This window comes from Solanum verrucosum, unplaced genomic scaffold, assembly GCF_900185275.1.
Source record: "Solanum verrucosum unplaced genomic scaffold, falcon-dt-bn FXZP01000045.1, whole genome shotgun sequence".
Classification (NCBI taxonomy): domain Eukaryota; kingdom Viridiplantae; phylum Streptophyta; class Magnoliopsida; order Solanales; family Solanaceae; genus Solanum; species Solanum verrucosum.
In genome coordinates this window covers 74,086-99,435 of record NW_026020213.1, presented here as the reverse complement: position 1 = coordinate 99,435, position 25,350 = coordinate 74,086, and the positions used below count along the sequence as shown (strand labels likewise).

The 25,350-nt window shown below is 36.2% G+C and overlaps 1 protein-coding gene across 1 annotated transcript; it reads left to right on the top strand.

Moving 5' to 3' along the window:
• Nucleotides 1-2,203: 2,203 nt before the first annotated feature.
• Nucleotides 2,204-24,153, top strand: LOC125830593 (uncharacterized). Its single transcript, XM_049509771.1, has 13 exons — nucleotides 2,204-2,381; nucleotides 2,893-3,804; nucleotides 4,158-4,258; nucleotides 4,392-4,506; nucleotides 4,712-4,789; nucleotides 4,916-5,008; nucleotides 5,358-5,441; nucleotides 6,051-6,149; nucleotides 10,229-10,291; nucleotides 19,299-19,329; nucleotides 20,282-20,328; nucleotides 20,625-20,683; nucleotides 23,673-24,153. Exons 1-13 carry the CDS (start codon nucleotides 2,328-2,330, stop codon nucleotides 23,902-23,904), a joined length of 1,968 nt encoding a protein of 655 aa, XP_049365728.1. The 5' UTR covers nucleotides 2,204-2,327; the 3' UTR covers nucleotides 23,905-24,153.
• The last annotated feature ends 1,197 nt before the right edge of the window (nucleotides 24,154-25,350 follow it).

Below are 25,350 nucleotides of genomic sequence, written 5' to 3'. Positions count from 1 at the left end.
GGTGGGGTTCTATTCTTTTCATTGCACTAGTATTACTTGGGTTGTCTACATGTTAGGATGATATTATGTTGGTTTGGACTATGATGCTTACTTTGTGTGCATATTGGATTTACTTAGTAAAAAGCATGTTTTGACTAAATGTCCTTTTATGCATGTTTCAATGGTTTTTATGCATAGTAGCCATACTTAGTACGTGTGTTGTACTAACCCATATTTTCTCTCTTTTCCCCAAACTTTTAGGCTCAGGCCGTTGAGGATTCAAGCTTACTTCTCAAGACACTTGGAGTTGCTTCCCCAAGTTGGTGAGTCCTCAAGTCCGAGGATAAGACCCTATGATCTATCTTCTATGATTAATTCTTTGTTTATGTGAAAGACATTGTTGTACTTTCCTATTTCAAGACTTCTTATTGATATAAGGGCTAAGTCCCATTTTCGATACTCTTATGTCTAGATGGTACATTGTGACGAAGTTAGATTCTATTTTTCATATATGAAGTGAAGTTGAACTTCCAAAGTAAAAGTTTTAAATTTTTCGCGATTTTATTCTATGATACATGCTATGACGAATGCTAAGGGCTTGTATAAGACCTCTTCAAGGTCGAATACGCCGGTAATGACTAGGGGTGCTCTCGGGTCGTTACATCTATTATGTGGGTATTGTCTTATATGTGGATGATGACTTGAAATGTGTCTCTTATACTTGTGTTATGAAGGTTTTATCAAAAATGGCATGAAAGCATTTATCTCAAATAAATGTCCGTTTTAGCATGTTTTTGCATAGTCATCATACTTAGTACTTAATTGTGTTAATTCCATATTTTCTCTATTTTTTCTACAAGTGTAGGTTTCGGCAAGTGAGCGGGTTCTTTAGTAAGCTTGGGATTTGAAGTTCTTCCTAGATCTTGTGGTATGTCCTCATATGTCGAGGACAAGACTTTTCTATTCTAGTTTTATGATAAGTTTCTTGTAATAGACTTAGTAGATTTCTTTTGATTGTAATGGGCCGTGTCCCTAGTATGTTTTTCAGGTTTATGTCTAAGATGGCTAAGAGACTTAATATTCCGTTTGTGTACTTTTGAAAGATGTTTTTAAAAATGACCTTTGAGTCTTATGGATTTTGTTTTAAAGAGTTCTTAATTCCGCACTATTTTACATATTTAATGTGATGAATGCTAAGGGCTTGTATAAGACCTCCGAGAGGTCGAATACGCATGTTACGACTTGGGGGTGCTTTCGGGTCGTGACAATAGTAGTGTTTTTCTATGTCTTTCTCTTTTGTTCTTCTTTTTGTGTTCTTCTTCTTTATGGTCTTATAAAGACACCTTTATATAGTTGGGATTTGTGAGTTAGGGTTTTGGAGATATTTTGGTCTTCAAACAATTTTTCGCTTAGATCATTGTTACCCATTGTATTGTATTGTATCATTACCATACCTACAATGTTTGTTTTGATTGTTACTTAAAACGTATTGTATTGTGTTGTTAAATTTCGTTGTTACGTAACAATGAAAAATCCCATTTTATGAAACAACCGATTTGATGTGTTCCCGTTGTTACTTAATTTTCTGTTTCCAATTATATCCTTACATAATATTTCATAATACTTTTTTACCCTTTACCCTATATTATTTAATTCTAGTCAAACCTCCTACCCTAGAATAATTAATGATATTTTAGTAAATTTATAAATTACAATACAGTACGATACAGTCAAACCAAACAATAAAAATATTATTAAACAACAGCAAACAATACAGTCTAGTCAAACATTGTATCTACCATACAGTGCAGTATAATAGAGTACAATACAATACAGTACATTATGAAACAATGGGTAGAGGACTTTGACTTGAAGAGTCGGGCTTGTATTTTCAACTTAAATGACGGGGCCAAATATAATTTATATTTTATTTAAGTCATATAATTTTAACTTAAATATTACTTTAACTTTATTAACCAATAATTTGAGTTGGTGAAGATATCCAAAATTCAATTTGAATTTATGAATAAAATTTGTGTGTGTAATAATGTACTAATTGGAATATTTTGTTTAGGTGATAAAACAATGGGATTGGCAGCCAAATAAAGAAAAGAAAATGATACGGGCCCATAGGGGGGAGAATGAGAGGCAGAGAAGAAGATGAAGGTAATGGGTTAAAAGAAAGCCACACGATTCTCCAAATGACATCTTCTTTGAATTCATTCGTTGGTATGGGATAATCCTAACTTGTCCTTTTTGCCTAATTCCCAAGTAATTTTGGTTTTCTTGACTCTATAAATTGTCTGTTAAGCAGAAGATGAGAGGTTGGTGAATAGGAGCAATAGTTGATGGCAACTTTACCTGTGTGTTCGGCTACTGCTTGCTGTTCTTCACATTCGCAGGTTACAAAGTGTTTTTGTTTTTTGTGTCAACATGAGTTAAAAGATGTGAATACACTTAACTTTGTACAACTGATGCAGATTACACTGTCACACATCAATTAATATTTGTGTCTCTTGTTTTGTTATACCAATTAGTAATATTTATTGGAGTCGTCTAATGTGCTGCACAACCACATAATTCTTGCTAGCTATTGTGTCTGAAACAAGCTATTAACTATCTTGATAATCTGCAGCTGCCGGTTTTCAATCAACAAAAGCTTCATTCCCATTTTCTCTTACTTCTTGCCCTTTTTGCACAAAAATTGCTGGCAAAATAGTAGTAATGGTACTCATTCACAATGAATGCACCCTTAGTTTCCCAATGCTCCACCCAGACCAATCGTGTTATTGCTTTTGAAATTTAACTTCACATGTTTCCGGCGACCATACTATCCAATTATGTATCTTTATAGACTTGGAAGGTTTTTGTTGTCGGAGGTAATTACAGATATGTAAACTTGTGCTCCTGCAGATTCCTTTCTATGGGGGGTTGAGATCCTTTTCCTCCTGTTGGAAAACGTACCAGCTGAAATGCAATGTCGTGGACTTGTCTACTTCATTTCATCTTAATGGACCTTCATTCCGAGGACAATCACCTATATCCTTGTACTCACAGTTTGTACATAATAGCAGTCTGTCCAGTTCCAGTGATAGCATTTGTACTTCTTGCCGCAATGTATTTGATGGTGTCAATTGTGAATTATTGACTAGTGACGCTCGCTCCAATAGCACTGGAAATCTGAGATTTGTAGATAGTTCTGCAGTACCTGTTGGAAGGGAGGAGATGATGGATTTTAACGATGACTTGGTCAATATTGCTAACTTCTCACCAGAGTCTGCTAATCTAGAGTCCATAACTACAGTAGATCTCACCCAGGGCAACCCTGCCTCGATATTGGATTCATTGGACTTGGATACAAGTTCCCTATCCAATGTGAAATCATCTGCTTTGGACGTTCTCTCTCAAGTCAATAAGTCAATCACTGGCTCAGTTGAGAACGGACAAAGTTATTTGAACAGTTCACTTGATGGAATTAGCTCATCTGTTACATCAGCTGTTAGAGGTGCTACTCAGGCAGTTGATGATGTGATTAGTAAATTGACATCCACAGTGGACAAAACAGGGGATTCAGCAAGTAATGGTGTGGCAGCCTTTTCGACTGGCTTGAAAGAAGTCTCTGGTAGAGCTGGGCTTCTTGCTATCGATGCATTGAGACATATAACTCTCATTGTTGAGGATTTGGTATCGCGAGGTGCCACACTTGTTGTGTATTCTTACGGGTCTGCGAAGGAGGTGCTTCCTATGGAAGTCCAGGATCTGCTAAATGTGTCTGAAGAGCGCGCAGCGAAGCTTCTTACTCCATTTGGGACCGCTCTGGGACAGGTATGACTAGTGTTAGGGCTTCTTCATGTACAAATGTTTGATACATCCTTAGTCTTGGAAGCCTAAATATCAGCTTAAGGAGGATATATATCAAGGATTAACATAGTAGATTGCTCTTCCTCCTCATAAGAATAAACAGCGCACAACCTTCTGTTTGTTTTGCTTCCTTTTAAGGTTATATTGTACTTCACATTCCATCTACTTTCTTATGCATCTATTTGAGGTTATGCTTTAGATTTCATTCATCTGTTTGTTTTGCATCTTTGTAAGGTTATAGTGTAGGTTTCTTTCCATACTTGAGAAATACTCATGCTTCTACACGATGGTATGCTCTGTGACACTGTAATTAGCAGGGCTACGTTGCTTTGGAGGGTCTGGAGAGGAGTCTTGGCTTGGATCCAAGTGACCCAATTATTCCATTTGTTCTTTTCCTTGGGGTATCAACTTCTTTTTGGTATGAGCACCCTTCTACTCCTTATCTCATTGTTTCCTGTTATTTTCCTATCACAATTAAAGTTCTCCCTATCTTCCCAAAAATATCAGTTTAACTTGTACAGAAAGTTAAATTGCTTATCAGATTTCTGCAGGGCTTTTTATTGGATATTGACCTATGGTGGATATGCTGGAGATTTATCTCCCAAGTCAAGTTTTGAGCTTCTGAAAGGAGACAGGAATGCTGTACTCATTGATATCCGGCCTGAGGCAAGGCATATCATATTTATCAAGTCTCGTATTTCTGCAGAATAGTTTATGCCAAATATGCTGAGACCTTTGTTGTGCACTGTACTCCATTGCATTTATCTCAGTAAATAGTGCTCTGATTGGACACATGGAGCAAATCTTTTAGATATCCTAAGATAAACATGAGCAAATGTCTTATATTTTCTTCCTCTATCCTTTTCTGAAGGATCTCAGAGAGAAAGAAGGCATTCCTGATCTTCGACGCGCTGCTCGGTTTCGTTTTGCCAATGTAACACTACCTGAGGTTGGTATATCAAGTTCAAGGGTTGGATTATTAATTTCTTTTGGCAGGATTGAGCTTTCTAAAAGAGTCTTGTCTTTCAATTAATAGCCCTCTTTTTCCTTCTGTATATTGCTAAAATGTTGTCAGATTGATGGATCTACAAGGAAGTTATTCAAGAGTGGAAGAGAACTTGACGACTACCTGCTAGCTTCTGTCATTAGGAACTTGAAGATTGTTCAAGTAAATAGATATATCTCCAGTGTTGCCTTTTTTATGCAATTGTCTTTGCATTTGTTCAAATTCAAATGTTAACTCCTGAAAAGCATGTTGCTCAAAAGAACTTCTCCCCATGTTTCCTCTATGTCCTTTCATTTGTGCCACAACTTGAGGAGCAAAAGAGCTAATATGGCTTGTGCCGGCTTTATTTTCTCTTGAAGTAACCTGCGCTTATTAAATCATGCTCTTGTTTTCATTCTTAGAACATGTAAAGAAACTTTTAGTGGTAAAAGATTCTTATTCCTACCTTCCCAATTGACTTTTGATAACTTTTTTTGTATTTTGATTGACACTTCCATTACCCAACCTATAGGACAGGTCTCAGGTTATAGTTATGGATGCTGACGGTAACCGTTCCAAGGGCATTGCAAGGTCACTCCGGAGACTTGGAATCAAGGCAAGTATATTTGCTAAATGTCAATCTCCCCCGGTACTTGTCATGAAATTACAGGTAGCAGAAGTCATGAATAAGAATAATGTGAAGAAAGAGGCAACTGTATGGTCTACACATTTTACCTATGGTACTTTTTAGAAACCTAATCAGTTAGAAATAAATGTGGGGATTCGGCTACTTTAAGCTTCGAAATCCTCAGATCTGTGTTTACTCCTTTTGTAACTAAGCACCATGCTAATTCATTTTAATTCTTCAAAAATCTTCTGGTATGTATATTCTCTCCTTTTTTGCCTGTTTAATTTCAGTAATAGTAACTAATCTGATCAGTGTTACTTGGTTATTGCTAATAGAATGATATTCAATTTGTGATGACAATGGACCGATGAATAGTAAAATAATCTTTTATGCCTTGCTGATATCAAGAGATGTACAGTTACTTATTAAACATTAGGACTTCGCATATAGATGCAAGGAAGTGCAAAACTTGGTCCTCAAGTGGTTGTTGTACTGATACACTTTATGTGTTTAAAAGATTGTGATCTTATATATCCTTCTCAGATTCCGAAGTGTGCCCCGTTTGGTTGATAACTGTTTTCTTATTTAATGTTACAGAGGCCATATTTGGTCCAAGGTGGCTTTCGGTCTTGGGTTGAAGCGGGCCTCCGCATTAAGGAGTTGAAACCTGAGACTACATTGACAATCCTCAATGAGGTATCTAACATGTTTCTTGACTTTCTTAAAGTGAGCCATATGATTGCTGAGGGTCCAAAGGCTGTGCCCATCTTCCTGTTAAAATGTCAAAAAATGAAAGATGTTTTTATTAAAAAAGTAAACTACTATGATCTATACAACAGTGAAGTCACGCCCATGAGTATGCTAATCATCATGATTCATGACAAGTCAGCTACTTCTCCGAACACCAAAAGTTGGGATCAGATACAACCAGATATTTAGTATTATGAACTTTCTTCTCTTTCGTTCTAATCTAACAAAGCATACCAAAATAAGTGGATGATTGTCCAATATTTCTCGTTACCCCAATACTTTACCAACTATTTACGAATTAAGGAAATTGTCAACTGACAATTGCATGACTAATTGTAAAACAAGCACAATTGCAGCCAATTCACCGAACCACTTGCAGTGGAAAATGTTGTTCTGACTCTTCAACCTCTTATAAAAATAAACAGCTATTGGCAGAAACCCAATTCTTATCTTATGATTTGGAAGGGCTCCATCAGTCACTTCCCAGGTAACCAAAGTAAGAAGCTTATCTCAGCCATTTTCCCTTATAAACAGGCCACCATGAATTCCCTCATCAATATTTTTCAAGGCATTATAAATTATAATACGACTTTATGGTAAAAATATGCTGCTTGACCTTTCACAATGCTCACGACCATCCCTCCTGGAGATGTACATCGTTTCGTGAATATATCAACCTCCCTTTCTTGCATAACCCTTCTAAACGTTGGATTAGGTAACACCATTTTGCTTCTCACTCCAAATGTCACCTTAACAGTGCATAATTTGTTTGCTGCTTCCTGTTGCATGCCGTTGGAATAATTTTTAATATGACCATCTGTTTTGTGAGTTTCTGCTGCAACTTTCTTCGAAATAGAACAAAGTTGAGGCAACATTCATGATCTTTCTTTAGGGAAAATTGTTTAATACCTATGTTGCTTTGCTTGGACTCTTCTGTGAGAAATATTGAAAAAGAATATTATTGAATTGTTGTTGTTGTATCTACATTGTTACATAGAGACCCTATTTATAGACACTAGAATGCAATCCTTTACCAAGTAGGATACTATTTACTATTCCTATTCCTATTCTAAATAGGATTGTATAAACCTATTCCTATTCTAGTAGGATTGTGTAAACCTATTCCTATTCTTATAGGATTGTGTAAACCTATTCATGTACCTAGCTTGTTACATATGTAATTAATATGAGGACCAATGAGGGGTTTGGTGAGATATCTGCACGGTGATCAGTCGACTTCACAAAATTGACAGTCAATCTCAATGTGCTTGTCTTCTCATTAAATACTAGATTTGATGCATAATGTCAGTCAATCTCAATGTGCTTAATCTTCTCATGAAATACTAAATTTGATGCATAATGCCGATCCCCAAAGATTCGGTTAGTGTGCATAGACTTCTACTTTCCTTAGGCGAATTTCATTTGATTTTCCCCGGAATTTTGGAAAAAAGCCGCTTCCTCCTTGAAGGGCTAAGGAAGAGCCTATTCATGTGCAGTTGATTCTCGAATGAAGCGAAGAGTGACAACGGCTCTCTCTTCCCAGTAGCAGGCGAGGCAAAAAAGACCGCGAATGCCCCTTGCATTTCCCTCCTGTGATAAAATTATCCCAAACCAAACTTACAAAGACTCTTTCAGATCATAGAGTGACTCACATAATTGACATACAAGGCTACTAAACTCCCCCTGTGCAACAAAGTGCTCAAAATCTAGTATAAAGTAAATGGATCATGTTGGAATCAATAGATGAGTCGATATTAAACAAGTCACCAAAAAACTGGCCGGAACATGCTCATATGCCGGAGTATTAGATTTGATGGCTAAAAGTGGTCACAATCTTAGAAATAAAATTATATGGGTAGGGTCAGAATGATGTCACGACCCAACTAGAAAATAGAATTATATAGGATAGTTCGAATTGATGGAACGACCCCATTGAAAAAGAGAAATAATATGGGTAGGGTCGGAATGATGGCACGACCCTACTGAAAAAGAAAAATTATATGGGTAGGGTTGGAATGATGGCACAACCCTACGTAAATTAGATTTGAGGAGTCACCGGAAAGACGAATGGAACTATGCAAATCAAATCTGAGTCACGGAAAAGACACATGATGCTATGCAACTCAGACATGAGAAAATAGTTCAAAAAAATCCACGGTACTACACAAATTAAATATGAAAAGTAGTCCCGGAGAGATGCACAGTACTATGCAAATTAGATATGCAAAAAAAGGTTGTCACCGGAAGGATGGCACGGTGCTACACAAATTATATATGAAAAAGTAGTCACTGGAATGATGGCACAGTGCTACACAAATTAAATATGAAAAAGTAGTCACCGGAAAGATGGCATGGTGCTACACAAATTAAATATGAAAAAGTAGTCACCGGAATGATGGCACGGTGCTACACAAATTAAATATGAGAAAATAGTCACATGAATGATACATGGTGACCCAACATTTGCTAACATAATCATTGGCCAGTCGGGCAACATATATGGGTGCCACCCGCCGGCAGCGGAAGCTCTTTGATTTTCTACCAAGATCGTAGAGGCTCTGATACCATGTGAGAAATATAGGAGAAGAATATTATTGAATTGTTGTTGTTGTATCTACATTGTTACATAGAGACCCTATCTATAGACACTAGAATGCAATCCTTTACCAAGTAGGATACGATTTACTATTCCTATTCCTATTCCTATTCTAAATAGGATTGTATAAACCTATTCCTATTCTAGTAGGATTGTGTAAACCTATTCCTATTCTTATAGCCACACCCGTGTCGACATGACATGGGTGTGGGTGTGGATGTGGATCTGTACCCGATCTGGTCAACCAGTTCTGGGTACTTTGACCGAATTTGAGTGGGAAATTCTGGACAGATTCAGTGATTTCTCTAATCAAAATAAAAACTAAGGTGGAATTGAAGAAAATGAAATATCTTGTATGCATAAATTTCTGTTGTCACTCCCATTCCTTTTATTCCTTCCATGATTCTCCTTTTGATCAATATTTTCTCCTCAAGTTTTCCACCTAATATGTCATAATTTAGGTTTTATAACTCCATTTTTAGATATTTGAATTATTTTTAGCAAAATCCCTGCACCCATAACCATACATGGATCTATTCGCCGAATCTTAAAATTTAGATCATAGAATATCCGACGTCTAGATCTGCACCCATATCGGACACCTACGCCTAGTTTGAGCAACTTAGATTAATACAGTAAACAAGCATCATGAACACAAATCAAGGGAGATCTTCTTTTTTTGCCTATGATTTAAAGTTGTAATATCTAAGGAAAACTGAATTTATTGGAGAAACTAAAGATGATGGACAAATCAGATTTTTCCTTTTTCTTTTTGTCTCCCCTCCTCCCCTCCCTATGATATAAAGTTTTAAATGTGCTTTCCTCACCCATTAAATTGTGAAATGTCTACTCTTTCTTTTCTTTTGTATTTCACTTGTGGTATCTTCTATTTAAAATTGTAATAGTAAACATGAACTCAACTTATTCAAGTGCCCGTTAAATCTTAAGTAATTTTAATCTAATGTTGTTTTGATGAATAATCTGAGTTAATTTTTAATTATTAAGATAGATCTCTATATATAACATTTTAACTTAATGCGGTTAGGCTTTTAATTGTATTTTGAATTTCCATGAAAGATTGAGATATAATTCTTCCTCATTAAATTGAATTTTGACTTGTAGGAGTATAATGTTGATAAGCTTTTAATTCCAAGTAATTTGATGGATTTAGAGAATTATTCTGATTTTTCATTTCCATGAAAGAGGTTGATTTACCCCCTTTTTACTTAAAAAATACATGTATATGATAGAATCGCGCGGAAAGAACAGTTCTCAAAGAAAAGCTTACATCCGCATCAGTATTCTATGTCATTTTATCGGTAAATATTGGATATATAACTATGCGGTGAACAAGAACTATAAAGCTATTGCCTACTAGTAGGGAAGAAGGTGTTTGTTTCAGTAATATGCCATATTTGGTTATTTTCAGGAAGCTGAGGCAATTTTTGAGGAAATCAACCCAACACCACTACAAGTTGTTGGATATGGAGTGGTAAGACTTTCTGAATGTATTACATGCTTGAAGTCTTATAAAGCATTTCTCTTTTTCCTTTTTCTCTCAAGTGGTTTACTGTTTATTAGTAATTTTTGCATATCAACCAGAAGCTCTAATTATGTGTTTCTCTACAAAGCCCATCCAATCATCTATACAAGTAGGAATGTCTTGTACTAAATGGCTATAACACGAATATTTCACGGTCTCCCATCTCCTATATATTGATTCTTAGGGCTTCATCCTCTGTTGGTTTAACCAAGGACATGCTATTCTCCATTTATGTACTTTGGGTTTTCTCCTGATGAAATATCTCTTTTACTGCTATCACTGCCTTGATTTCTTGCATTCAACCCTCAATTCTTGTTACGCTATGTTTGATTAAAAAAAAAGGAACTGAGTCTTTTTTTTATTCCCTTAAGAATGTTCTTAATTTTCCCTCAGCCAGAAAAGTGAAACCTTCTTTCACCTATTTTTGAGAGTTGAAGAAGTTAAAAGTGGAATTCGATTTTGCTTCCCATTCTCTTCTACTTACATTATACAAATAAAACACCTGCTACCCTGCTTTTAGTTCCCCTCGTGCAACTGTTCCTCTTTTTACCCTAAATAAAGATATAACGGATTTCTCCTAATGAAATTTCTCTTTTTCTCATCTTCTTTCTGTTGCCTATTCTGATTAATATTGCTTTTCCAACGTACATATTGGCTATCCTCGAATAAACCTTTTGTTGCCATAATTTTTCCACAAAAAAAATGTAGGGTCACATTTAATGGATGTTATCTTATTTAACTTGGTTCAAGTACTTCCAATTTAATTTCACTAGCATACTGCTAAGCGTGGTCATGAAAACAAAATCAAAATATGATTGAATATTAATGTCATAATTTTTATAAAAGAAAATCGTTCTTTGGTAGTAAGACATTTTTAATGATTCTTTTTAACATCCTATATACAAAATTCTTTGGCTGAAAAGGAGAAGTCAAAATTCCATACTATATATGAAGTAATTCATTTTAATCAGCATTTGTAAACTTGAATAAGAAGGTTGGAAAATAAAAAATAATCAAAAAAGAGAATAGTACTGTAAAAATCATTAAGAAGATGGCAGTGATGCTGCCATTCATTAGCTATGTCTGTTGGGATTTTTCCCTCTGAGATCATACATCTCTCATATTTGTCTGCGTCGGAAGAGAATCGTATGCTGGAAAACAATTTTCATGAACTGAGAGTCCATCGAAAACATCTCTATGCCACGAAAGTAGGGGTAAGATTTGCGAACACCTCACCCTCCCCAGACCCCACTTGTGGGACTATAATGGGTATGTTGTTGTTGTTGGAAGAGAATCATATGAGACTTGAGAGATAGAAAAAGTGAATCCATATGGTTAAAAGTAATTTCTTCAAAAATATATCTTATTTTTCTTTTAAAAATAATCTAAACATACAAGTTTATAGCTTCAAGGAAGTTCATTACATAGAAATTATTTTGTGTCGTTTCACAAAATTGGAGAACTCTCAACTTATTATTTAAATTAGCACGTAGTCAACTCAAATAGCAACTCATAATTGTAACACACAAGTAGGAAGTAGAAAGATTTCATTAATGGTCATCTAAGTGAAGGTTTATAACAGATAAGACACTATCTTTTCTTTATCACTTAAAAGTCATCTAACTAAACCTTAGGTAAGTTGTAAGTACAATATAAACACGGTCAAAGGATACATGTTTTGACTGAATTTTTTTGATGTGGCTCTCTTAATCATTTAAAATGCTTCATAAAAAGGATTATATGTACTAACCCATTTCAATACCCAACCCAACCCATAAACTATTTTCCAAATCAGTTCATATAAAAGCACAAATCCTACCCATTCTAGAGCATATCAGATTGCACCTTATCCCTCTCTTCTCCTTTAGAAATTATGCTATGCAGAAATAAAAAATGTGCAAAAGTACATGCTCTTGAATTGGTGGGTTTGTGCTTTTAGCTATTTGGTAAATGGGCCGGGTTGGGTACTAATATGGGGTTAGTACATAATTTTTTTCATGAAGCCTCTTAAATTATCAAGAGAGCCACATCGGATTTTTCCATTTAAACTATAAATCTTCCGAATTTTAGTTAGCTAGACTTCAATTAGATGACTTTTGCGTGACTGAAAAAAAGATTAGTGACTTTTGAGTTATAAATATTTACTTGGATAAATTTCTCTGGAGAAAGTACGTTATATAATTACACACTGATAGTATTCTGCATTTGTTCATTAGATTTCAATAGCAAATCAACAAAGTTTATATTGTATTATTTAATCTCTTTGAGATAATAGTGAATGGAAAAGGTCTATTCACATAGCTATTATGTGCAAACATTGAAAAAAATACACAAATGTGGTAGAAACACTTGAAATAATCTATCCTAATGTTTTAACAAATCTGACAATAAGCTAAAAGGCATTATAAAGAGCATGATGAAGAACGAAAGAAGCAACATACCTTGAACCGGATGCCATTTCTGATGAAGAAGTAGAGGCTCAGTGCATGAGACGACAAAGTGAAAGAGTTGGTTTGGTCCTTGTGTGGTCAAACCCAATGGAAGAAAATTCTATGTGCCAATTTACTTGGCTAGGAATTAAACTTGGAGAGCAAGCTAAAATTTGTGGAAGACAAATTTTGTATTTCTTTTCTTTGTGCTTGGAGCCCAAGTTTGGCCACCTATAAAAGGATGGTCATTCTTCATTGTTAAAATCATCGTAAACTCATAGAAAAATACATTAGAAGAGTAGAGAATTAGTAGAGAAATTCTCTTAGATGTATTTGAGATCTCTCCCCTTTCTTTGTTAATATACATGCAGTTGTTCCTTGGTGGTCGTAGGATATCCGAACCACGTTAACTATTGTTGTTCTTCCTTGTTCTTTATTATTCATGTTTCCTCTAACAATTGGTATCAGAGCTTGGTTCTGTCTGAGTATGCTCTGTGGTTGCAGCACAGTTTGAACTTCCACATTAGAGAATGATTACTTTGGTTTTCTATATTTCCAAATACTTTGTAGTAGAAGAGGAAGAACAAGTAACGATGAATTCCATGAAGTTTGAAATTGATAGATTTAGTGGGCGTAAAGCCTTCAATATATGGAAGATCTAGATGATGGCGTTACTGCGAAAGGAAGGTTCAATCCATGCTATTAACAGAAAGTACCCCGATGACACATCGGATTCCGTTAAGGAGAAGATTGAAGGAGATGCATTGAGTGTAATCCAACTATCCCTTGCACCTAACGTGCTTTTTGTAGTGAGTACAAGTACCGAGGAGACAACCAAACAATTATGGGAAAGGCTGGAAGGGCTTTACCATGACCGATCGGTGACAACAAGGATGTTGTTACAACGGCGTCTTCACACATTTAAGATGGAGTCAGGTACTTTGTTGCAAGACCATCTAGATGAGTTCAATAAACTTGTGATGGACTTACAGACTGCCGAAATTAAAAAGAATGAGGAGACGCTTGCATGTGCTTTACAATTTTCATTGACTTCAAAATATCGTGATATTAAGAATTCAATGATGTATAGCAAAGAGCCTATCACTCTTGAGCAAATGTGGCAAGCGCTTCACTCTTGTGATGTGCAGAGGCATTTTGAAGGAGACGAAGGTGACGAAGCTAGTGGGCTCTTTGTGAGAGGTCGTACTAGCCAACAGGGAAGAAGCAAATTCTTCTTCTGATCAGGAACATGACAGACTTTTGTAATAGTCCTCACGATTCCATCATGGTAGCGAACCCAAACTGAACCAATGCAAACTATTTTACAAGTTGCATTATTGCCCATTACTACGGTTCCTCCACTTGTGTCATAATTGTTTAACCAATCTTTTTGGAATGTCATATGCAGAGTACAACCAGAGTCTAATACTCATTTATTGCCATAGACTCCACTATTGCATGATGTTGTTAGTACATATTCATCATCAGAATCATGTACCTGCTCAACAATGGATGCACTCGCCTTTTCCTTGGACTTTGACATAGGACAATGTTGTTTAAAGTGCCCTTTCTTGTGACAGCCCCAACACTCTGCATTCTTCTTGTTCACACAAGACTTTAATTTGTACTTTGATTTGCTTCTTCCTTATTGGCTAGTATGACTTATTACAAAGAGCCCACTAACTTTGTCACCTTTGTCTCCTTCAAGATGCCTTCGCACATCACAAGAGTTAATTGCTTGCCGCACTTGCTCAAGAGTGATAGGCTCTTTGCTATACATCATTGAATTTTTAATATCACAATATTTTGAAGTCAATGAAAATAGCAAAGCACATGCAAGCGTCAGCTCATTCTTTTTAATTCCAGCCGTCTGTAAGTCCATCACAAGTTTATTGAACGCATCTAGATGGTCTTGCAACAAAGTACTTGACTCCATCTTAAATGTGTGAAGACGCCGTTGTAACAACATCCTTGTTGTCACTGACCGGTTATGGTAAAGTCCTTTCGGCCTTTCCAATAACTGTTTGGTCATCTCCTTGGTACTTGTACTCACTTCACAAAGCACGTTAGGTGCAAGGGATAGTTGGATTAAGCTCAATGCATTTCCTATCTTCTCCTTGTCGGAATCCGATGTGTCATCAGGGTATTTTCCATCAATAGCATGGATTGAACCTTCCATCCACAGTAACGCCATCATCTAGATCTTCCATATATTGAAGTTGTTACTCCCACTAAATCTATCAATTTCAAACTTCATGAAACTCATTGTTACTTGCTCTTTCTCTTCTACTACAAAGTATTTGGAATGCAGAAAACCAAAGTAATTATTTTCTAATGTGGAAGTTCAGACTGTGCTGCAACCATAGAGCATACTCAGACAAAACCTTGGCTCTGATACCATGGCATTGGTTCAGTTCGGGTTCGCTGCCATGATGTAATCATGAGGACTATTACAAAAGTTTGTCATGTTCTTGACCTGAAGAAGAATATTATCTCCCTAGGCACTCTGGATAAACGGAGCTACAAGTACATGACCAAAGGAGGAACTATGAAAGGGTCTTTAGTCATACTGAAGGCCAAGCTGGAGCATGACCTCTACACTTGTTGGCTCTGTAAATGAATCTACAGTGCAGTTATCTGATGATGACAAAGCAAGATTATGGCACATGAGACTAGGTCATATGAACGTACGAGGACTGGAGATGTTGAGCAACCGCAACATTTTGATGGTCAGAAGATCAACACACTTGAATTTTGTGAGCACTGCATCTTAGGGAAGCAGAAGAAAGTCAGCTTCAGCACTGGCAAACACAAGACGGAAGAGGTGCTAGACTACATGCATTCAGATTTATGGGGTTCCTCTAAGCTTTTTACATTCATTGATGATTTTTCACGAAAGGTTTGGGTGTATTTCTTGAAGGCAAAAGGTGATGCTTTAAATCATTTAAAGAATGGAAAATTTTGGTTGAGAAGTAAATAGAGAGAAAAATCAAATATTTTCATACAGACAATGGCTTAGAGTTTTGCAAGAAGAGTTCAATAATTTCTGCAAGGTTCATGGGATCGCAAGATATAAAATGGTTAGGCATACACCACAGCAGAATAGAGTTGCCGAGAGGATGAACAGAACTCTTCTTGAGAAGGCTCGTTGTATGCTCTTACAAGCCAAAATGTCAAGTGTTTTGGGTTGAAGCAGTTCACACTGCTTCTCATATTGTCAATCGATCTCCAGCATCAACGATTGACTTTAAGACTCTGAATGAGGTATGGTCAGGTGAACCCTCTAACTTGTGAATATTTAGGTGTCCAGCTTATTATCATGTTATTGAAGGAAAGCTTGAACCAAGAGCTAAGAAGGCCATATTCGTAGGGTATGTCGATGGAATAAAAGGGTACAAGCTTTGGTGTTTGTCATTACTAATATTTGTAGTTAGTAGAGATGTTACCTTTGATGAATCCTCTATACTTGATCCTCGTAAAGTTTTTGTGGAGTTATCAGGAAAGGAGAACAACTAGCAGGTGGAGCTGTCGTGGAGCTTACCAAGGAAAGGGATCAAGAGACTAAGTTGATGAGTTAAAAGATGCAGATCCTGAAGAATTTGTTGTTAATGAACCATACACAATTGCGAAGGGAAGGGGCAAAAGGCAGATACTAAACCAGAACGTCTTTTAGAGCAAGCAAACCTAATTGCATATGCATTCGTAGCTGTAGAAGAAGAGATTAAGAATCTCGAGCCCTCCTCGTATGTTGAAGAAACTTCTTGCAAGGATGTTGCACAATGGCGGTTAGCCATGATGGAAAAGATCTAAGTTTGTTCACCAAAATGAGACATGGGTCTTAGTTAAAAGGTCAAAGGGGAGGACAATTGGATGCAAATGGGTCTACAGAAAGAAAAAGAGCATTCCAAAAGTGAAAGATGCTAAGGTTCAAGGCGAGATTGGTTGCAAAAGGTTTCGGTCAGAAGGAGGGAATTGACTACAATGAGATCTTCTCTCCAATTGTGAAACATAGCTCAATTCACGTGCTACTAGCCTTGGTTGCACAATTTGATTTGGAGCTTCAACAGCTTGATGTTAAAACTGCTTTCTTACATGGTGATCTAGAAGAGATAATCTATATGGATCAGCCTAAAGGTTTCCTAGCTGAGGGAAAAGAATATCGTGTATGCTAACGGAAGAAGTCCTAGTATGGCTTGAAACAATCCCCTAGACAGTGGTACAAGAGGTTTGATGCATTCATGACTACACCTGGATTCTTGAGGAGTGCATTCGATAGTTGTGTGTATCACAAGAAGATGCCTGGTAACTCTATGATTTATTTATTATTGTATGTTGATGATATGCTTATTGCTGCTAACAACATCACAAAGATAAATATTTTGAAGAAACTGTTGAGCAAGGAATTTGACATGTAGGATTTGGGAGTTGCAAAGAAAAACCTTGGAATGGATATTTCAAGAAAAGACGGTGTTGTACATCTTTCTCAGAAAAGGAACATCGAAAAGGGTCTTGAGAGATCCAATATGCATATGAGCAAGCCTGTAAGTACACCGTTAGCTTCTCATTTCAACCTTTGAGAGTTACAAATGCTATGCCAAATGTTCTTTATGCTAGCACAGCTGGTAGCAAGTATGTTATGGTGTGCACATGTCCAGATGTTGCTCAATCTGTAAGTGTGGTAAGCAGGTACATGGAAAATCAAAGAAAAAGGCATTGGGAAGTTGTCAAATGGATATTGAGATATCTCAAAGGAGCTTCTGATGTTGGCCTAACCTTTCGGAAAAGTGAAGGTATTTTAGTTCTCGGTAATGTAGATTCTGACTATGCAGGGGATCTTGATAGAAGGAGGTCCACAACTGGATACATCTTTACTCTCTTTGGCAATGCCATTAGTTGGAAATCGACTTTATAGTCGATTGTCGCTTTGTCTACAAAAGAGGCAGAATATATGGCAGCAACGGAGGCAGTGAAAGAAGCTATCTGGTTGAAAGGTTTGGTGACAGAATTGAGTTTGGTTCAGCAGGAATCAACTCTAAAATGTGATAGTCGAAGTGCTATTCATTTGATTAAAAATCAAAGATTTCATGAGCGCACCTAACACATTGATGTCAAATTCCATTTCATTCAAGATGTCGTTCAAGAGGGAGCTATCAAGGTCGAGAAGGCTATCACGGGCGATAACGCTGCAGACATGGTAACCAAGATAGTCCCGCTTGCCAAGTTTGCATATTGCAAGGACTTGGCGGGAGTATGCATCAACTGATGCAACTCTGGGATAGCAACTTCTAGGTGGAGCTAGTGGATCAACGAAGGTTTAATTATTCTTGTTTCTTACAACGAGATTGCCCAGTAAGCTTAGAAGTTTTGGCCGAAGTTGTTCATATGCATGCTCGAAATGCATACCAAGGTGGAGATTGAAAGAGTTGGTTTGGTCCTTGTGGGATCAAACCCAATGGAAGAAAATTTCATGTGCCAATTTACTTGGCTAGGAATTAAACTTGGAGATCAAGCTAAAATTTGTGGAAGACAAATTTTGTATTTCTTTTCTTTGTGCTTGGAGCCCAAGTTTGGCCACTTATAAAAGGATGGTCATTCTTCATTGTTAAAATCATCCTAAACTTATAGCAAAATACACTAGAAGAGTAGAGAATTAGTAGAGCAATTCTCTTAGATGTATTTGGGATCTCTTCCCTTTCTTTGTTAATAGACATGCAATTGTTCGCTGGTAGACGTAGGATCATTCTGATCCAAACCACGTTAAATATTGTTGTTCTTCCTTGTTCTTTATTATTCACATTTCTGCTAACAGAAAGAAAGATTGAGTTGGGGTTAACAGTTCGTGGCAGAAAGGAGAGAAATGGAGGAACCACAATTAAGGAGTTAAAGTAGAAAGACTTGACTATTCAGTTTTTGTTATGTCTAAAGATGTGACTTTCATTTATTTTTTTGTTAGAGCACTTGCATTGGCAGATTTGAAGGAAAAAGCATACAATCTAAGAAAAAAAGTTAAATGCATATCATGGTCTATGAATTGGTGCCACATCACTTCCCTATAGACCAACAATTGGTATATATACATATTTGCCTCAGTATAACCTTAGAGCGTCTAATGATTGAATTCGGTCCTTAACTTAACCTCAACTGGCAACTAAAAATGCCCTAACTTTGACAATGCACATCTAGACGCTTAACTTGGTTTAAGTTGGTCTCGTAAACACCCAAATTTGAGAATGCACATCCAGAAAAGTGTGTTTACGGGGCCAACTTAAACCAAATTACGGTGTCTAGATGTGCATTTCAAAGTTGGGGTGTTCAATTGTCAATTGAGACCAAGTTAAGGTGTCTATCTATGTATTATGCCAAGTTTAAAGCTTACGAATACTGTAATAGATATGTCGTGCTTTTTTTTCCTTTCATGTTTACCAAGCCTTATTCCTGTCCTTAGTGATGCAAGATTTTGGTTAGCTTTATCACACTTGAAATGTTGTTTGCTTGCTTCATTAACTTATGTGATGCACTCTTGGCAGGGTTTGGTAGCAACAGCATATGCATTGGTTGGTGAGTCTGCAATTTCTGCCAAATATTCTGATAATCTGCATATTTCTCCATAGTTGCCATTTTTGGGTTCGCTTATTCAACAGATAATGTTTAGGGGAGAAGTACACAGGCTATTATGAAATTTCTCTCTAGATATTCAAGTTAGAAGAAATTTCTGTGAATGTTTCTTGTATCTTCTTTTTGGGGGTGGTCATATGTGTCGGAAAATTGGGGGAGGAATACTCTCAATCTCTCATTTTCTCTTGAAGAAAAGCAAAGGAAATCATTTTTCTTTACTTCCCTCTACTTGCATACATAAAATGGCTATAGTACCTAGGTATTTATAGAACTTTTCTAGCATGTACCTAGTCTAGTACATACCTTAATTTAATTCTAATTTTTTCCTTTTTCCTGGTTCATGACCAAAACAATACATGTATCCTAAGAGTAATACATTTAGCTTCTAAATTCATAAACTAAGATAATTAATTCATGAATCACAAAAATCTAAGAAAACCTTTCCTTTTCCAACCCAAGGTTCAATTTTCAACAGTATGCTGTAGGACCTGGAGCAGACCACTTTTTGTAAAGGAATTTTGGGTTTCACGATATTAAGGTTGATCTTTAAATTACTAATAAAACTAGAGGATCTGTTATTATATTATGTTTCTAATCTCGAAACTAATTTAGCTTATTAATATGAATTGCAGTCTCTCCAGCAGTTTATCTGGTTTTTATTGAAATATAGGTTTTCATGTCCTCATAAATGTTTTCCATAGCTTACCTTGTGCACCTTCCTCATTTTTATCAGACTAGAAGACCTTCCTTCTTCTTTTCCGGTCACGATCTTCACTCTCTTAGTTTTACAAGGAGGCAAGGGATTGCCTTTTATTCTGTTTAATGATAGCGAGTGCATCACTGGATGCTTGTTCCTAACTGAAGACACTAAGATTTTTTTCTTTGTATTCTCTAGAGTGGGAGAAAACACTACAATACGTTGGAGTTTTTGGCCTATGTCAGGTAACTGTTCTAGTTTACAAATAAACTTCCTTTATGGTTTAAAGAGAGAGAATTTCCTATGTCCGAAATTCCGAATACACTAACAACTACTGAAATGAGTGGACAAACTTTTTCATACTAGGTTCTGTTGTTGCAAAGCCAAACCAAGATTTCATGATTATTTTTCAAAATTTGATTGCTAAAAGCTTTTTTTTTTTTTTTTGAGAATGGTAAAGTGATTGCTAAAAGCTTGTTATTTGTTAGATATTAAGCTGATAATTGATTTCCTAAATTCTGGATTTATTTTCTGTTTCTAGACTTTATACCGTCGAATTTCTTCGTATGAGGATTCAGAAGATTTTAAACAGGACGTGAGGTAACAGTCCTTTTCATGAATTGAATTGCTGTTAAATGTGATATATCTTTTACATAGTGTTACTCAATACATTTTTGTTCTTTGAGCCAGAGTCCTAAAGTTTTACTAAAATGGAATAAAGGTTAAAAGAATATAAAGTGAAGAAATAGCTAATGCACCCATTGTTTATCGTTTGTGGGTTGACTAATGAAATGAATTCTTGTTGTAAATGAGGGGCAGATTTAAAATTCTCTTGGCCTAGTTACCAATTCAAAAAAAAAAATCTCTTGGCCTACACAAGTTGGAATTTTATGTCTTGATTAAAAAGAGAAGTTATTAGGAATTCACTTGAAAGGAGAAACAACTCTTTGATCTATATGCATATGACAACCATAGGAAGTTACTTTGAAAGGAAAAAAAGCTCATTTTTCTATATGTATATGACGAACATAGGAATTTACTTGTAAGGAGAATTAAATCTTAGATCTATATGCTATGACACAAAAAACACAATAGATGTTCGGTACCATTTGTGATAACTTGTACAATGAGTCTATGCAGATGCATGTGTTTCCAACAAATTTTAAATAGATGGAAAATAAATCAACCATAAATAAAATCTGAAATCAATGTGTACAATTATGTTCTTCCCTTGATTCTTCTCTCATAAGATTTCTCCATGATCTGAGGTCGTTAGTGGTGTATTTTTCGAACTATGATGATTTGAATTTGATCTTTTTATGAATATTCCATGAATTTGCGGAATATTCGAGATGTCTCTTTAAGGGAATATAATACTCTTTACATAGGCATAAGCTAAAGCTAGGGTTTAGAGTTAGAGTAACGTCCAAGAAATCTAATTGGAATCGAGTACTTCTTGTAGAGTCCAACTAGAATTGAATATGTCTTATACCCACAAATTTTCAATGTCTACAAATGGCCCCTGCTTCAAGGCTTGTCGAAGCGTAGGCTTGATGAAACTCAAAGACCAGTCTTAAAGTACTCATTCTTCCACCTTTGCAGTTTTTAGGCTTCAGATTTGCAGATCTGATTTGTGAGAGAAGAGATGAAGGGTAGATTTGGTCCCACTGGGTGTGCCAATTTGTTCCCAAAAAACTTTAAACATATGGAAAATAAATCAACCATAAATAAAATCTGAAGAAACAAGAATATTTTAGTGATAAATCAATATGAGTACGATTATGTTCTTCCCTTAATTCTTCTCTCATAAGATTTCTCCATGATCCGAGGATCCACCTTAATTCTTCTGTCACAAGATTTCTCCATGATCTGAGGATCCAAGGCCGTTAGTGGCGTATTTCTCGAACTAGGATGGTTTGAATTTGATCTCTTTATGAATATTTCATGAATTTGCGGAATATTCAAGATGTCTCTTTAAGGAAATATAATAACCTCTATATAGGCATAAGCTAGGGTTTAGGGTTAGAGTAGTCTCCAAGAAATCTAATTGGAATCAAATACTTCTTGTACAGTCCCAGCTAGAATTGAATACGTCTCGCAGAGTTCCATAAATTTTCAATGTCTATAGCATGTCAGGGACAGCTCCATTCTTATAGCATATGCATTAACACTGCAGAAAATGATGATAACTCAAACATAGCCCGTTTTATGATGAGATTATATCAGAAGATCTTGACAGTCTTATCAGTTACCATCATGGTTTTCTCCCAGATCCTGTTTTTATCATGGCACACTGTTGGATGAGAGTTTTTGGCCAATAAAATTACATCAACTTAAACTACATCCTTGTACTACCACAATGAACAAAAGACATGCCTGAACTGTTCAAATTATCACAAGATCCATCCTTCCGTTAGTTTTCTTGATAGAAACTAACAGCTTTGACCAAAAGAAGTGCTATGCATGACCACACATGGCCTTTTTTCAGCTATTTTGTCTTCTCCCCTCTTGTCTTCAACATCCAGAAAAAAATGTTTTTATTTTGTTTAAACGACAATGAGTTCATAGATGATTCAACTGCATGGGATTGAGTGCGATTTGGTTGCATGAATAAGAGTTTGTAGATCCTCTACGGGCCTTGACTTCAGAAAGACTGAGCTGTTAGATTTGTACAGTGAGTAGTGTGGGAGCTTCTACCTACCATGGTTTGATTAAAAATTCACAATAGTATGCCAAAATATCCGTGCAAAAAGGAACCTTAGCTTAATATCCTTAAATTCCACAATTATGATGCTGCCCCTGGAATTAGCAGCTAGTTTTAGTGCATTTTTGTTACTGCCCGAAACAAGAGAAATGCAGCTGAAGTTAAGCAGATTGTTGTCTGTATATTCTCAACTCAAGCAACAGACCCTATTCTCCAGTTTTCAATTAGTCTCATGCCTCTTTCTCTTCCTAAAATGAAAATCCAACATAGCAAACATACTCATGGCCAAGCACATGCAGAGAAGAAAACCAGCCTTAGTTCTGTTAGTTTCTTAAACATGAGTTTGACGGTAGGATGAAACATGTTAAATTTTAGATACTTCAAGGATGTGTTTTGTTCACATGGTAGTACAAGGATGTAGTTTAAGTTTGAAGCATAGTTAAATGATGTTTTTTGCCAGAAACTCGTTGGATGCCATTACCTTTGTTAGAATTTGTACATGTTTGTGATACGAGATATTTTACTACTTCCTCCGTCCCAATTTATGTGATGTAGTCTGGCACAGAGTTAAAGAAATATGGAAAGACTTTGATATGTTTCAAAATTATCCTTAAAATAAATGAATTTCTAAATAGAAGAGTACTTCTTTGTGGACATTTTGCCAAATAAGTGGGATCCAGCACAGGTAAAATGTTGATAGTGTCATTAAACATTTGCCAAGTAAGGAAATGCGTCATTCCGTTTGGGACCCACTAGAAAAGAAAGTGTCACAAAAATTAGGATAGAGGGACTAGAACACATAAATTGGGATAGAGAGTATGTTTACACTGCAAATTGTTAGCTTTGATGGTATTAAACAGATGCTTACTGTGTTGATTTTTGCAGGCAACTTTTGGCCCCAGTTATTCTAGGAGGCCAGGCAATGACATGGGCAGTTGGCAAGTTGGAAACAAGCCGTAATGGACTAACAACTTCACCTTCTTCAACTGATGTTCAGAGCAGGGTGTTGCAAGCTGCTGCAAAGCATGAATCACAACCAGATAGCGAAGAGACTCAAGATCCGTCCCCTGAAACTATGCTTTCCGTCAGTGAAAACATCGATCTTTCTGAAGCATAGAAGATTTGAGTGTTTTGCAGCTAACTAATAATAATCCGACTGAATGACACTGCATATTGTATATTCAGTCAAGACACTGAGGTTATCAACCATACTACCACCTTAAAATTTGTATAGTCAAGACCTTGAGTTTCTTTCTTTTTTTTTTGTAATGAAAATGTAAAAATTGCAACATTGACCCCATCATGGATTTTTACATTATGTACCATGTATGTACATTCATTGGATATTCCATAGCAAACATTGTTACTCCCTCCGTCCCATTTTATGTGGCAACATTTGACCGGGCACGGAGTTTAAGAAATAAATGAAGACTTTGAAATGTTTACCAAATTACTTTTTAAAAAGTAGACACTTTTCTCTCTCCTCATAAATGTATTGGAGTATTATTTTAAGATTAAGTGAGACCAATAAAGGTAAAAGAGGAATTGTACCTTAAAATACTTACCATATTAGGAAATGTGACATTCTTTTTGGGACTGACCAAAAAGGAAATGGTGCCACATAAAATGGGACGGAGGGAGTATTAATTTAGCAAAACATGCCCTCCAATATTATGCTAGTTGCTTTATCTCTTGCTGTACCTTCACATTCCACGGGATGTTTGACAAGTTTCCTTGACTATTCCCTTTTTTACATTATCATCTTTATTGACATGTCTAGGCAAAAACGGATTATAAATAAACAATGTTGAAGCATGCTCAAAAGATGGCCCAAGAAATGATACATCAATGTTTTTCTGCTTTACAGGACCTTCAAACATAATTGGTTTTGCCAACACTATTGTTTTAGAACACATAGTAGGGTTGATATACAACATAGTTGAATCCTTAAAATGACATTATACACATTTCCATGAGAGAAAATATTCTACCATGTATGCCATTTAGAGAAATCCGTCAGCAAATTTGTTCAGTCCATTATCCTAGTATATACTAAGTGAAGAGTTGATGAGGCAAAAAATTGGTTGCTTGTATCATGCTATGGTCCCTGAATCAAAATGTCATGTGAGGTGCTCTTTCATCTTCATCCACAGCTCATTTATTTGAACAAGAGACTTGAGATGAGACTGACAATATCTTACGGCATCTTGCATTACCAGTGATGCACAAGAAATTCAGGTTGGCTGGAAGGATTTTGCCATTGACATATATTTCATTCCTTGTCAGCTATAACAACAAAAACATCCTTAACTGACCATTTTCTTCTCTCTGTTTTTGCCGGGGGGTTGATGACTGCTTTGTCTGCATTAGCAAGACGGTAACCAATCACAATCTCTCTCCTTTGCCGTGCACGCAGGAGCACTTCATAAAAACTCAACTCCTCACTGTCACAAAGGTATAGGGCTGCTCCTCTTATTTGCATCTCATTTCCCTGGAATGTAAGAAGGTTTTATTAGTCATATACAATAAAAATAATAACTACAGCCTTAATGGAGGTTGCAGA